General features: G+C 32.1%; 1 protein-coding gene across 5 annotated transcripts in view; it reads left to right on the top strand.

The window, feature by feature from the left end:
- The window catches only part of LOC107440478 (Na(+)/citrate cotransporter), a 78,824-nt gene that overhangs the window by 32,252 nt on the left and 29,859 nt on the right, over positions 1-16,713 (top strand). For all 5 annotated transcript variants that reach the window (XM_087157768.1, XM_087157771.1, XM_087157769.1 and 2 more), the window contains exon 2: positions 16,626-16,713. This exon is cut by the window's right edge and continues 62 nt beyond it. In XM_087157768.1, the coding sequence (XP_087013894.1) occupies positions 16,626-16,713 (88 nt within the window). The remainder of the gene's footprint in view (positions 1-16,625) is intronic.

Below are 16,713 nucleotides of genomic sequence, written 5' to 3'. Positions count from 1 at the left end.
TTTACCTTGATTCATTAAGTTATATGAGCAATTCTATAAATAAACGCCAATTAGGCGGCCCAAAAAAAAATTTGGGGGGGGGGGCACACTATTTCTACATGAATTTTGTTCTTTTTTACACCCTAAAAATGCAAGAAAAAGTCATGAACATGAAATTTTTTCTCTGTGACATACTTTAAATGTGACATACTCTTTCTGACATATTCATATAAATCTGAGTCATTTATTCAGATCAAACGATTTTTACATAAATATAATATTATTATAATGCCTCTCTAAAATGTATTTATAGAGATTTCATACTATAAGATTATATTTTAGTATAAAAATTGACGTTTATTTATAGAATTGCTCATATGAGCAATTTTACAAATAAATGCAAATTAGGCTGCCAAACAAAAATAAATTTTTTTTTGGGGGGGGGGACACGCTATTTCTACATGAATTTTCTTCTTTTTTACACCCTAAAAAAGCAAGAAAAAATATTGAACATGAAATTTTTTCTTTGTGACATACTTTAAATGACAAAATATCAATTTTAAATTTTTCCCGATTTTTTCAATTTACGAACTTTGATTAAATTCCTTTATTTTTGTTTTTTATACTAAAATATAATCTTATAGTATGAAATCTCTGTAAATACATTTTAGAGAGACATTATAATAATGTTATATTTATGTAAAAATCGTTTTATCAGAATAAATGTCTCAGATTTATCTGAGTATGTCAGAAAGAGTATGTCACATTTAAAGTATGTCACAAAGAAAAAATTTCATGTTCACGATTTTTTCTTACCTTTTTAGGCTGTAAAAAAGAAGAAAATTCATGTAGAAATAGTGTGCCGCCCCCCCCCCCCCAAAAAAAAATTATTTATTTATTTTTGGCAGCCTAATTAGCGTTTATTTGTAGAATTGCTCATATAAGCACAAATAAATTTAGAATGGATAGCAGTTATAAGCAACGTAATAGAATAATATTAAGAACGTCATATTGTGAAAACTATCTATAAGCATGTGTATAATAACTTTTGATCTATGATCAGACTTCCCTGTACCAGGACTCAATAGTTTAAGGGTTAAACTCAAATTACGAATTATTAATTAATGCAGACGATATTTTAAGTTACGACATTATACAAGAAATGTACTTTCTCTGAAAAACATATTTTTTGACCGATTGGCATTCTCGAACCTCAAAATATCGGAATAGCCGCAATGTGGTCACAATTAATAGTAAGGTTAGGAGAGTGGTCGAAAGCTTATCCCTTTTTGTTAATTTTATGTTTTGCGTATTTTGCAATAAGTCGAGAACTTTAAGCAAAGCCAAAAATATTTTGCACTCAAAATTATTTTTTTATCCAAAAATAATTCCTTAAATATAATTTTCAATAAATATTTATTATTTTTTAATTCCAAGCTATTATATCTAAAATTTTTGTGTGCAGAAAAACAAAAATTATACCAAAAAAAATTGAACACATTCGGGAAAAATTTAAAATTGCAATTGTCGGAAGAAAAAACTCGTTAAGTTCAAAAAACAAATAAAGCTTTCAGCACATCAAATTTTGTCTACATTTGCTCTATTTTACTCTATATTTTCAATTCTGTCATCTTTAATGCCTTTAGTTATTTTTCGTTCGTGTACTTTTCTCATACTTCATTAATTTTGGTAAAAATATTTGACAACTTGATGCTCTGCACTTATCAAAATTAATTAAATTATTTAAACTAGTGGGCTGCTCGCCAACGCTCGCCAACCCCCGAAAATTGCTACGCAATTTTATATAGTTTGCTTCGCTCGCTACTTACTTAGGTGCATTGCAAATGCACAAAATTCTAAGAATTCAAAACAATCATTCAAATCCATATAACAACATTTTTTTAAAAAAAAATTACACCTTTTTAGTAAATACTAAGTCATTAAAATAAATTTGTATTCAAATAAATGACATGTAGTTCATTAAACCTATTAGAAATGTGCTATAGTATAAAATCTTAAGATAAAATTTTTAAAACTGATATCTCTTTAAAAAGGTTAAAATTTTGGCTATAATTAAGTCTATTGAAAATTGAAATAAGTGAATTGCAATGGAAAAACCTGCATAAACAAATAAATTCTAGAAAAACAAATAAATTCATGATATAAATCAAAAATCGTCAAATAAATTCGTAACATATAAATTCGTGAAAAAAAGCGCTTTCGACAAAATACTAAAATAGAGATCTATCGACAAAGACTACTCACTTCTGCCTAGATTATGCTCTCTCTGGTTATTTCAGTTTCCGTTTTTAAAAGCGCTATATATTGAGCCATCTCAGCTACAATTGGCATGTGACATTTTTAGCGGCAATTATTGGTCGATTTTCTAGCGTTGCCATTCGGGGAGTTGTAATGAGGCTTTTTTTTGTCGCCGTGTAAGAGAAATATATATATAGATGCGTAAGGCAATAGGTTTATTTTTATAACAGCATGATTTTTTTGACGGTTATTACATTCCTAAAATAAATTAAAAGTAAAAAATGCCATAAGAAACCGTATTAATAGTGTTGACCTAGATTTTCATTTAAAACTATGGGATTTCTTTCCTGTCTCGCTTCGCTCGTTACTCGTCTTGATAGTTTCGCATTTATCATTTGCTTCTCTCTTAAAAGTTGATATTTTCAACAAAAAACAAAGAGTATTTTGTTAATTGTATATTAATCATAATTTTATGCAAGAACATTTTATTAATGAGAAATGGGAAAATGTATGGTTAAGTTGAACGCCCATAACAACAGGCTCTTACGATGTTTTAATATGAGAAGAAATAATTGCCTGGTAAAGTGCAAATTTATGCATCAGGATAGAGGCTGCCAATAGAAGTACATTGATGTGAAAATTACTATACATTTCGCATGATTTTAAGTCTTATCCAAAGCATTTAACGTACGTATAAAGGTTCCTTCTCAAAATAAGGAAGGAAATGAGACTAATTAAAATTAAATTATAATCTCATTACGATGAATCACGAGGTTTATTTCGTAATACTATTACGTATAGTTTTCTTTATATAAATAAAGAAACCTATACATACCTTCATTGTTCGTCATGAAACTGCCGTGATAATACTACTCGACATGAAAATCCGTTACAAACAGTATTTCTGCAAGTTCTTTAGGAAAAATCTAAATTAGCGTTTTAACCCTCCTTTTCCCTCCATCTTTTTCTGGAGACAGCTTACGTTCATCACTTTTGAATAGTTCTATGGCCATGACTTTGTTTTGAATGGGACGAAAGGATTATTTTCATCGTTTCACCAGCCGATCGCAGCTTTTTAAGTCAAAAATGCACCCCATATTCACCTTTTATTATTCGTATCGTTTTAATAAATATGAAAATACTAGTAGACTGCGTCCCCTGCTCACTAACGCTCGCCAGCCCCCGAAAATTGTTACGCAATCTTATATGGTTTGGCTCGCTTTTAACTTAGGTGCATTGCAAATGGACAAAATTCTAAGAATTCAAAACAAAATCATTCAAATCCATATAACAGCTTTTATTTTTAAAAAAATTACATATTTTTAGTAAATACTAAGTCATTAAAATAAATTTGAATTCAAATAAATGACATGTAATTCGTTAAACCTATTAGAAATGTGCTATAGTATAATTTGTGATATAAATCAAAAATCGTCAAATAAATTTGTAATATAAAATTCGTGAAAAAAGCGCTTTTGACAAAATACTAAAATAGAGATCTATCTACAAAGACTACTCACTTCTGTCAAGCTTAATAGTATGAGATTGCCGCAGCTGATGCTCTCTGGTTATTTCAGTTTCCGTTTTTAAATGCGCTATAAGTTGAGCCACCTCAGCAAGATTTGGCATGTGACATTTTTAGCGGCAATTATTGGTCGATTTTCTAGTGTTGCCATTCGGGGAGTTGTAATGAGGCCTTTTTTGTCGCCGTGTAAGAGAAATAGTAACGTAAACAAAGCAAAGCAAACGTTGCCACCGGCGGAAAAGAAATACAGCCAAAATTTGGAAGCCACGTCAGAGAATTATATATATTAGATTATGAATGTTTTTTAATATTCTGAAAATTACTATTTCAGGCTTGTTTCTTAAAATTTTCTTGGTTTAAGAAATGAGCTGTTGCTGTTACCATTTACTGCTAATGAACTGTTACTGTTTTGCCTATTTTAAGAACAGAAGAATTGCCTTACATTATTTATTAAAATTTTTTAATCGATTTAAATTTTAAATTTTTCAAAAATGTTGTAAAATATCTTCAATGGGAGAAGAATCATAGGTTAGAATCCCTTAACCGTCTATCTACCTTATCGTCCTGAGTATTGGCTACAGTAAGATTTCGAGATTTTCTTCTCCGTGTAACGCAAATGCGGGTTAGTTCCATCAAAATGTCCTCCACAAGAGCTAGTTTGTACCAATACTTAATCCAGAAGTTCCCTTATCTTCTGGGTTGGGTTCAAAATTACAAGGCGACGTAATTAAGAGTTGTAAGATAGTCAAAATTACAAGGCCAAGGAGATAAACACTGATGGTCATAAATTCCGAAATTGGTCGGCTATTAATTGCTGGTTATACAATAAAATAAAATTTCTGAAAAAGTGGCAGTATATGTTTTCAAAAATAAACTCTGTTAAAAATGCTATAATTGGCCACTGGCCGGAAGCAAAAATCATAATTTTTCTCAAAACGGAAGGTAAAAGTTCTAAAACTGTAACAACAGGGGCATATTGGAGGGGATTTGCACCTTTAAATTTAATTTAATTTTATAACTGCAGTCGAACAGTTGTCAACATTTTGGGTTCACGGTGATGAATGCTAAACTACTCAACTGAAGATACAGGGGAATTCTTGTATCAAATATTAGTACAAATTAGTCCTTGTATGAGGGTTTTTTAGATGGAAGTAACCCGTATTTGCGCAAAATGGAGAAGGGGACCACTGCACCTCCTACGGTTAGTCCAACCACAAAGGGATTCTAATCTATGATCCGCCTACCGATTAATATATATGTTCACGTCAGTTCTATGGTCGATGTAAGCTAGAAGCAGAATTAAACTAGAACTGGGATTTGAAATTGGTTCGCCTCATAGGGAGGCGAGAGCTCTAACCCTTGAGCTATCGCGAACTCAGCTCTTTGAATTGTAAGAAAAATCTTTACAAAAACTCGTTTTCTGCTCATTTTCGTCCTTTTTTTTTTCGCTGTTCGTTTCTCTTTTTTACCCTTCACCTCCCAAACAAATAAAATTTGTATAGTTTGTCTAAAATAAGAACTTCCCCAGACATTCGTCTGAACCTGTGGCGGTTACTATGGTAACGAGGTATGACTATTTCAAGTAGGGGTGCAGGGTCACTGTTTTGGAGCGCGAGAGAAAGTGAGTCTCTTTCTTCTGTCTATTGTTTTAGTCCTACAGTGAAGCTACCCTCCCTAAAATGTGGCTTTCTTGTTTCCATAGCACCAGACGGCAAATATCAAGCAAAAGCAAGTGAGGGGATTATAGATAAGTCATATTTAAGATTCAGCAGCCTGTTACAAAAAAGTTTGATTGAAACATGGTACGAAGGCTATTACAAATTACATTTTTATTTTATATTTCAGCGGTTTGAATAATCCGTTTCCCTAAATTAAATTTACGGCGAAACAATTACATAAAATTGTAATATATAGGGAGTTACCTTCAGGAAATGGGGGTCAAATACGGATTCACGAAGTCATTTTACATAAAAGTCAGATTAACCGTGGGAAGCCTTCGTGGTTTTCCTCTCTATCCAACGTAATTGCAGGTTAGTTTCATCAAAAATGCGTCTTCAATGTCTAGTTTGTCCATATGCTTGACCCGGAAGTTCCCTTGTCTTCTAGGTTGGGGTTAAAAGTAACAAGGCCACGCAACTGAATATTGATAAGCTTTAACTTAGAATTGAACCGGCTGCTAAACGGTGGTTATAAAATATGAAAATAAAATATATAGCAAAAATCTTTTTTTTTCTTTCAGAGAATTTAGATAGATTTTAAATCAAAATTAAAAATGTATGGGTGCTGTATTTATGCTTTAAATGTAGTTATTTGTTGTTGTTTTTTTTTTTGTTAATATGTAGAAGAATATTTTTTTATAGAATAGTTTAGTATATATTGAATATTTTTGCAGGCATAAAAATATTGCAAGAAATGCATTTTTTAACTGATCGCTATTATGCTGATATATAGTCATTCAAAATCTTTTCTCATTTTAAATTCCTAAATTACAAATTCTGATGTTTTCTTTAAAAATTATATTCAAGAAATATTCAATTACTTTTTAAAATGCGGTTAAGTAAAAAAAATTGCAACGTTGTACTTGCTTCATTTTTAAAACAAAAAGAAAAACGTACAAAAACTATACAAAATTACTCAGCCTGATAATTAAAACAATTTTTATATTAAAAATTACATAAAAAGTGCAACTTAATATTAGGTAAAATTGAACAAATAAATTTTATTTTTTCTTCTTCACTATTTAAAGCAAAATCTGTTACTAAATTTCTATAATATTAAACAAATCTATACAGATATGCTTTGTTTTGGCGTATCACATTAAAGCGTCATTGTAAAATTAAAAGTCACTGACCTCATTACACCTGGAAAAAAAATGAATTAAGAGTGAAAAAGAAAAGTTGAACCATCATTCTTGAGGAAGCAATTAGTAAGCATAACCATGTGCAAGAATTTCGTGCAAAGTTAGAACGGAACTACCTAAATCAATAAATAGTTTTGGTTCTTTTATGTATATCGCTACTCAAGCCAAACGGTAAAAAAGTTGTTTTGTCTTAATGATCTCATTTAACGGGAAAGTTCATAAAGAAAATTTAATTTATGACAAATCTGATTAAAGTAGGATGCTTCATTGATATTTTTTAAATTTTTTTTTTGTTAAATATTTAAATTTTTCTGAAATAAAGAAGTTATAATTTTTAGCACGTGTAAAATCAAGACTATTTTGGCAAACCTTTATTTATAGTTGTATAAATTCTTACAACTGAAACTTAAGACATAAAGTTTGTAAAAGAAGATAACTTTTCAGAAGTCTTTAGGAACAGAATAACTAAGCAAATTACTAGATTTTCATCTAACTCAGAGTTTAATTAACTGTGGGTCCGTACCCCGATTGTGGTCACGGGACATGCATCAGGGTTCACCAAAAGTTTAAGCAAATAATTATACTTTTTATTTAACATATTTTAATTGTAATAATATGTAAATTATATATAATTTAATATGTATTATATATTTACACTGCCCCAGATACCCGTTGATAGGAGGAGCTACATTCACACATCACACAACAGAGGACAACACACAGAAAGAAACATCCATGCTCTCAGCGGGATTCGAACCCGCAGCCGCTCTTTAAAAAAATTCTAAACATGACTTTGTGAATAGCGCTAATATGAAGTCAGCACATAATTTATGCAAACTCTATATTGTTTTCATCTCTACATGTTATTTTTTGGTTTTGCTTCACGAAAAAACATATTTGTTACTTTCCTGCACTATTTCTTGTTAATTAAAGTAGTACTTGTTTGTTTCTTTCGCATTTTCGTGCTTTCTGCTTAATTTAAGGCAGTGAGTGATGATAGAATTAGTAAAGTTGAGGGCAAGTAGCAATATCGATGCAAGATCTCTCTATCTCTTATTCTTGCATCATATTAGATCTCACCATTTGAAGATCTTTTATTTTTTGACGTTTCAGACATCTAAGATCAAGGCAAATATTGCAGATCCACAAAATGTTATTTTATTATTTTAACACTGTAACATTTTCTAAAAATTTCATTATTTTGTTCCGTTTAGTATTAATTTAAAATAAAAAGTAAAGTTGCAGCTTGTTCTGATCTGCAACATTTGATTAGGTTTCGATGACTTAACGATGACTTGAATTGAGTTTCTTTAAACTTGAATTTGTTTTATCTAATAACCGACGAAACACTAACTCATTAAATGCTGACTTCTTTTTTTTACATGAAGTCAATGTTTCTTTTGATAAACAATAGATACCTGTTTCTGTTTGAAATAGTTTTCAAAATGAAATATAGATGGCAGCACAAAGTTACCTGATTAGTAAATGTTTGATTTATGTTATACAGTTTAATTCTCCGTGCGGAAAAATAAGCAAATCACATAACCCTTCTAATGACTACATAAAAAAGTTTCAACACCCCCTTGTTTTTTGTTTATCCTCTATTAATCTAATTTCAAGATTAAGCTTGAAAAAGAGTGTAATTTTGCCGGAAACAAAATTTATATTTCAGTTCATTTCATAGAATTTTGCGTAGAATATTTTTAAGAATTTTCTTTCTTTGTTCAAAAGTCGTTACTACTGAAACTGATAAAAAAAATTTCCAACTTTTTTTTGTCATCAACTTTTTATTTAAAAGTAAAAACTTGTTTAATTTCTATGAATCCTTCAAATGGTTATATGAAGGAAATACTAAACAAAGTTTCCGAATTTTCAGTGCTGAAAATAAATGTAAAAAAGAAAAATACATTTTTAAAATTAACACAAAAAATCGTTTGAATATCATCGGCTTGGAGTCACAGTTTTTGAACTTGCCCCACCCTTACGAAGCCTATGATATTAGAATACGAAGAATTAAAAAAAAAAAAGATTTTTTTTTAAAAATTAGTATTGTTTGGTGGGAGTAATAAATCAACATTTTTACTTACAATACTTTTCGGATAATAAAGAAAGAAAAAAATATAAAGTGTTTAAAATCTCGATTTTTCGATAATTTAAACATGAATCGATATTTAAATTTTTTTTTCCTCAGCTTCTTCCGGAACTTGGCCGTTAGTAATGTGGGTAATAAAAATTAAGGAGAAAAAAGTGTTACGTGTCTGTAGCACATTTTATAAATAATAATCAATCAAATCAGTCAGTCGAGAGGGGAGAAATACTACAGTGCAATAGAAAAAATCAATGTAAGAGACAAAAAAAAAAGGAAGAAAAAAATTTAAAATTGAGATTTTTATACATTTGGCATTTTTGTGTAAGCTACATATTGCAAGAAAAAATAAAAAAATAAATAAATAATAAAAATAAATAAAATTTTTTATCAGTTCTCTGAAATTTTATTTCAACATTCTGAATTTTATTTCAGCATAATTCTGAATTTTATATCAGCATAGTGTTTGAAATGAAAAGAAGATAGTTGTCAAGCAGCTTTTCTCGGAATCTATTGAGAAGCACTTAAATTGCTTTTTCAAATGCGCAGCAATACATGGGTTAACTTTAATTCCCACCAGTCTATATTTTATAACCGTCGTTGAACAGACGACACAATGATGGGCTTACGACTATTAATGTTCAACTCCGTAGCCTTGTATTTTTGGACCTAATCCAGAAGACAAGCCAACTCCTGGAACAAGTATTGGGAAAAATTTACTTTCCTGGAAGACTTTACGATAGGAATAACCCATATTTGCGATACATGGAGAGGAAAACCACGAAAACCTCTCACGCCTAGTCTGACTGCAAGTGGACTCTAACCCATGATCTGTCTACCACTGAGAATATTTTACGTTAGCACTGTGGTCTGCTCAAGCCGAGCGCGGAATTCGCATCGATCAGCCGTCACTGGGATTCGAACCCGGTACACCTCATTGGAAGAGAAACGCTCTATCCCCTGAGCCACCACGACTCCTAACAGCCTATATTGTAGTCCAATTGGAAAAAAACACGCAAGTGCTTCAAGATAAATTTCGAAAAAAGTGGCTTGACAATTAATTTTGGTTGTTAACAAAATTAAATCAATTGTTAGCAACGCTAAATCAAGTCCGTGACGTCAGTAACTCTGAGCATATCGAGGACGTAAAGCGGATCTACTAAGAGATCTCTTTGAGAAAGACCAAGGCAGTCTAGTGCTGCCTGACACCTTTACCTTTACTTTTTTGAAAGCTTTACTTTTTTGCTATTTCTTTTTATTGCCAATGCTATTAACGCTTATATAGAATTTTAAAAACCGAAAGAAAAAAAACAATCTAATTTTGAAAAAAAAAAATTTCTTTTAAGTATATCATACAGAAATCCGAAATATAAAAAAAAAAATCTCAAATTTAAATTTTTGCCGCTTACGTAAATTTTTCGTCCCGCAGATCGTTAAGACACGGTTCCCAGCAGATCTCCGAAGTCAAGCATCACTGGCTGCTGTCAGTGTTCGGGTGGGTGACCACTTGGATTAGTCTGTGTAGGGACCGAGGGAGTGCGGTATTCATCCTCGTTAAACTGTTCTACCGTAAAGTGCTCGACTTCGCGTGCAGGTCGTCGGGCTACCGAAGCAGGGGAGCAATCCCCTCTGCAGAGGATCAAAATTGTGATGGCATGTCTTCGGATCATCCTTAGGGATGTTTCCCAGACCGTCGCCAATAGCCCATTGTGCTGCTCTAGTGCGACGTAAATGAACTACAACAACGTAAATTTTTCCATTGCAAGGTAGTACGAGGGTTGCTATTTATATTTCTGACCTTGGCAACAGTAAGTGTTGCTAGCGACCGCAGACGATTTTAATCGAAAGTTTGATATTTTTAAACATAAATTCAGCAGGCGATTTAACATTATAGCTTCATTTGTGTTGTTGACAGTAAATTGAAAAGTTCTTCTCTTTCAAAAAATGGAATTGAATCGTAAACATTTTCGTGCCATTATTTTTCATAACTTTCGACGTGGATTGTCAAGACAAGAGTGCTTCGATGAACTTAATTCTTTAGTCAGCGATAAAACGCCATCCTACAGCACTGTAAAAAATTGGTATAACGAATTTAATCGTGGTCGATGTTCGATCCAGGACGAATCCCGTGCAGGTCGTCCAAAATCCGTTGTTGTGCCAGAAAAGATCGATGCAGTGCGTGAACTGATAAAGCAAGATCGTCATGTGACATACCGTGAGATAGAGGCGTCTTTGGACATTAGTATGACTAGCATCAATAAAATATTGCATGAACATTTGAGCGTAAAAAAAATTTGTTCGCGTTGGATCCCGCATAATCTGACAAACGCTCATAAAAAGGCTCGTGTCGATTGGTGCAAGGAAATGTTGGGAAAATACGTTCAAGGTACATCAAAGGCTGTGTATAACATCTACACAGGTGACGAATCATGGATCTATGCATATGAGCCGGAAACAAAACAGCAATCAACTGTATGGGTCTTCCAAGACGAGGCAAAACCAACAAAAGTTGCTCGAAGAAGAAGCACATCGAAACAAATGATTGCCTGTTTCTTCGGCATTAGCGATCATGTGGCAACAGTGGCGTTAGAGCAACGCAGGACGGTCAATTCTGAATAGTACACGACCATTTGTTTGCCAGAAGTCATCGGAGAAATTCGAAAAAAGCAGAAGAACAGGCGAATCATTCTTCATCATGACAATGCGAGCTCTCACACATCGACTCAAACAAAGGCATTTCTGACGGAGCGAAAGATCGAACTGATGGGTCATCCGCCGTACAGCCCTGATTTGGCACCCAATGACTTCTTCTTATTCCCACACATCAAAAATAAATTACGTGGACAACGATTTTCGACCCCCGAAGAAGCGGTTGATGCATTCAAAACGCATGTTTTGGAGTTACCTCAATCGGACTGGAAAAAGTGCTTTGAAAATTGGTTCAAACGCATGCAAAAGTGTATTAATCATCATGGAGAATATTTCGAAAAACAATAAAACCAATTTCGATCCTACATATTTGTTTTTTCATTATTAGGCCAGAAATATAAATAACAACCCTCGTATAACCCTAACCCAAAAAAGTTCACTGAAAATTATTTTCAGCAAAATAGAGATACATATTTTAAAAGTTATAATTTCTTAAGTTTTTTGCCGAGAATAAGCTTACGTTATTGCTTACGCTATTAGTCAATCTAAATATTTTTATTTAGTATTTTTAAGGTACTATAATACCTTCATAGATCAAATTTCGAAATATGTTTTATTTGATAACGTTTTTATTTTTGATTTGTGTATATAGAAAAAATTCAAGGTTAAGAAAAATGTTATTACTTCATTGAAAATGGAAGTTTTTTTTTTCAAATACAGTGATCAAAACTCATTTTAAAAAAAACTACATTTTTAGAGCGTATAATTTTGTCACAAATTATTATTTTCTGATGTCATTTTTATAGTCTTTGTAAATAATATGCGTAGGTAATAGACTATTATTTTGACTTAATTGTGAAATATTTAATGGCTAATATTACAACGCATTTAGTAAAAACGATCCGAAGTGCTATATATATATATATATATATATATATATATATATATATATATATATATAATATAAAATTTTAATTTATGTGTATTATATTAAATAAAAAACTAATCATTGAGTACAAAGTCTATTCCCTAGTATACATACGAAAAGAAAAATTCTGCGAACTTTCAAGTAAATGGAACTGGCGGAATAAAATATATCACATTTAAAAATGGACGAAATATCAAGAAAATTCAAGGAAATGAGAGCAAGACCTGCTGCTTAAACTCGAAATATGAGTTTAAACAGACAACAGGTCTACCTCTGTCTATACGATTAATAAAAAATTTTTTTTTTCATTTTAATTCGCATAACTTCTACTCGAATTGGGATTAGAGGCGAAACTAAAATGGTTTTGTAGAGTGAAAATACTTTTATTTTTATTTTAAGTAAAAATCTGCAAATAGATGATTTAGTCATAATTGCCCTAAAGAAGGTATTTGAGTATCGTAAAATAAAATCACACTTTCTTTAAATAAAATTTTTAGTTTGTTTCAAGCGTGTTTAGAGCAAGAATATAAATGATTATTGTCCGACTAATATAAATTAATTGTGTTGCACTGATGAAATAATGCACGGGATAATTACTATGTTTAAAACAAAAATATTTTTCTGGATACTGCTTTAAAAACCATTTTTTTAAAAGTTATATTCACAAAACACAGGGTGAAATATACATGGTAGATTCATTAAGCGTACAGTTTCAATGCTCTATAAATAGAGAAGAATGTAAGGTATTATATGTTACTCAAAACATAATCGTATGGCATTATTTTAAGTTTTGTTAAAGGCAGTTAAAAATGTTCTATGTGTGAATCATATGACACACATAATAACTGGTAATCCATTTTCGCCCTATCTGTTAAGATATTTGAATCAAGTCCATTGATAGTTGCTGTGATACGCTGTCTAAGATTCCGTTAGATGAGCAGGAAAGAAAGGGAAGTATAGTCTGTCTACGGAAAGTACTCCCCCCGCCATTTGTCTTTAGCAGTGGCTGTAACTATGGTTACGAGGCATAACTATTTCAAAGAGAAGTGTTGGGTGAATATTTGACAGATTTTGGTTCAAGCTGGCGTGAGAAAGGGAATCAGGAGAGAGAAACTCCCCTGTTTGAAATATGCTTTTTTGCTTCCATAGCAGCAAACGGCCTTAAATTTTGTGAGGAAGGGAGTTCCTTCGCTAGACAAACAATACGTTTTTTACCTCCCCCATTTACTCCCTACGCACTCCTGTAGAAAAGTAATTACGTGGGATAGCCTGGTTGGTAGGGCACTGGGCCCATGTCCAAGAGTGTCTCCTGGATTGGTGCAAAATTACGAGACTACTGAGCTGAACGTTAGTAGTCATAAATTCAAAATTGGGTCTGCTGTTCAACGACGGATATAAAATAAAAAGGCGTTTGGTCAAGACTTCTGGGTGGCCTTTGGGTAAGTGGCATGTTGTAATCCATTGCTCGTCCAATCAAATCGGGAACGGAGATTTCATCAAGCTAATTTTGAACGTAGGTCGACCTGTGTTTTTGGTGCACCATTTAATTGGAGAAAGAACTTTTCAATTTCGTCTTACTGCAACTGTGGCATCAATCAAAGTGGTTGCCGTGGCAGTTTGCTCTTGAAAAAAAAATGAGCTGAAAGCATTCGCTGTGGACACTGCACTGAATAACAAAACACAATCACCAGAAAGGAATTTCGCATGTACTGCTCTTCGAATTTGAGACTTCCTGTTCTCCAAATCAACAGTTTGCTTGTTTACCTTTCCACTGTCGTGGAATGTTACTTGATCGATAAAAATGAAGCGGAATTGATAACTATCGATGGACTTGATTCAGATACTTTAATACGCGTTTCGGCAGAAATGGATTATCGGTTCGATGCGTGTCGTGAGGAAGGGGTTACACATGGAACACCTGTGACTGTCTCGAACAAAACTTGCGATTCTGTTGTAGGTAACATATAATAATATCTTAACATTGTTCTTGGTTCATAGTGAATTGAAACTGCATACTTCTTTGAGTCGCCTTGTATTAAGATTATTTTTTGAAGGCTCTGTCGTCTCATGAAATAAGCCTTTTTAGCGAACTATATGCTATTTATATAACTGCTTTGAGTGTCCTTGGACAAACAGGCAATGTGATTAAGTTCATAAATTATTACGTAAGAAAAACCTTTTGCAAACTTAGTAAGCAAGAGTGTTAGTTAGTGTATTTAAAAATCAATCTAGTAACTAACTTGTTTCTTTTATTATCCCAAAATAAAATAATAAAGATCGAGACTTATTTTCCCAAACATTTTCTACAAATCTCACCGTGTAACAAGTTTGAATGTTTTTTCTGCCCTTAATAAGAAACTACTTGTTTCTGTATGAACAGAAAGTACTTGATTCATATAAAATAATCGTTATGATACCTTATTTACTACTTATGCGACAGGAAAGCCGACAAGCTATTAGCGATTACTGGAATAGATCGCTTTCAAATGCATCCAGAGCAGCGAAATTTTGGGAAGGTAGATAAGGATTTTGTCACCTCACTGTTAGCACCTTTCTCTTATCTGTAAGTTAGTGCGTGATGCTGAAATGAGCAAAACTGCCCGGCTAAAATGAGAATTCGTTTAGAAAATTTACGAGCGATTAATTCTCACTTGGGCCGGATCACGCTATTGGTCGAAAATGACGTCACTGTTTGGGGGAAGGGAGATGGTGGCTGTTGGCTGGTGTTTGTATGAGTTTGGCGACAAATTTCGTATGCACACTTGCTCGCTCGGAATTTATTTATTCCTTGCAAATGTTTACTTAATATTATGTCGTCGTTAGGGTGGGGAGATAGGTAAATGTCCACTTCAGCATTTCAGACAATATTTATGTTTTAATTGATTTAAATTCATCAAAGCTAAAAACAATAAAAATAATGAATGTTTTTACAAATATAGGATGGTATAGTAATATTACAAATACGTTTTTTTTTTTTTTCTTCGTTTGCTTGTTTTTCCAAAAGAATTATCTTTTGCAGTTATGAAGTAACAAAAATTGAAATAGTAATACTTAGTGTTCCTTCAAACATAAAAGAGTCCTCTATAAAATGTTGACTAAGTTGCGGACCGCCATTTGACTGGTGTTTTTAATTGCGGCCCCCGGTCTCTTGTAAGTTGGAAACCCCTGGATATATAAACTATGTTAATTCTTTTTACGATTTGATTTTTTAGGACGCAAGATGCGGTTATGTGGTGATATATATGAATTATGTTTCGCTATATGATTTGATTTTAGGATGTGGTTATACATATTAATTATGTTTCTTTCCATGATTTAATTTTCAGAAAGAAAGATGTGGTTATGTGGTGATATATAGCATCTTTGTTAATTCTTTTCATGATTTGATTTTTAGGAAGCAAGATGTGGTTATATGTATCAATTACGTTTCTTTTCATGATTTGATTTTTAGGAAGCAAGATGTGGTTAAATGTATCTATTATGTTTCTTTTCATGATTTGATTTTTAGGAAGCAAGATGTGATTATATGCATCAATTATGTTTCTTTTCATGATTTGATTTTCAGAAAGAAAGATGTGGTTATGTGGTGATATATATCAACTATGTTTATTCTTTTTCTGATTTTATTTTTAGGAAGCAAGATGTGGTTATATGTATCAATTACGGTTCTTTTCAGGATTTGGTTTTTAGGAAGCAAGATGTGATTATATGTATCAATTATGTTTCTTTTCATGATTTGATTTTCAGGAAGAAAGATGTGGTTATGTGGTGATATATATCAACTATGTTTATTCTTTTTCTGATTTGATATTTAGGAAGCAGGATGTGGTTATATGTATCAATTACGTTTCTTTTCATGATTTGATTTTCAGGAAGAAAGATGTGGTTATGTGGTGATATATATCAACTATGTTTATTCTTTTTCTGATTTGATATTTAGGAAGCAAGATGTGGTTATATGTATCAATTACGTTTCTTTTCATGATTTGATTTTTAGGAAGCAAGATGTGGTTATATGTATCAATTACGGTTCTTTTCAGGATTTGATTTTTAGGAAGCAAGATGTGATTATATGTATCAATTATGTTTCTTTTCATGATTTGATTTTCAGGAAGCAAGATGCGGTTATATGTATCAATTACGTTTCTTTTCATGATTTTATTTTTAGGAAGCAAGATGCGTTTATATGTATCAATTATGTTTCTTTTCATGATTTGATTTTTAGGAAGCAAGATGTGGTTATATGTATCAATTATGTTTCTTTTCATGATTTGATTTAGGAAGCAAGATGTGGTTATATATATCTACTATGTTTATTCTTTTCTGATTTGATTTTTAGGAAGCAAGATGTGGTTATGTAATCCTTATAATGGCATGCTACTGGGTAGTAGAGCCGATTCCCGTAGCAGCAACTTCACTATTACCAG

Source organism: Parasteatoda tepidariorum, chromosome 2 (assembly GCF_982258835.1).
Source record: "Parasteatoda tepidariorum strain Cologne lab strain chromosome 2, Ptep-v5.0, whole genome shotgun sequence".
Taxonomy (NCBI): domain Eukaryota; kingdom Metazoa; phylum Arthropoda; class Arachnida; order Araneae; family Theridiidae; genus Parasteatoda; species Parasteatoda tepidariorum.
Note: the sequence above shows the minus strand (reverse complement) of the source record. Positions and strands in the feature narration are given on the sequence as shown.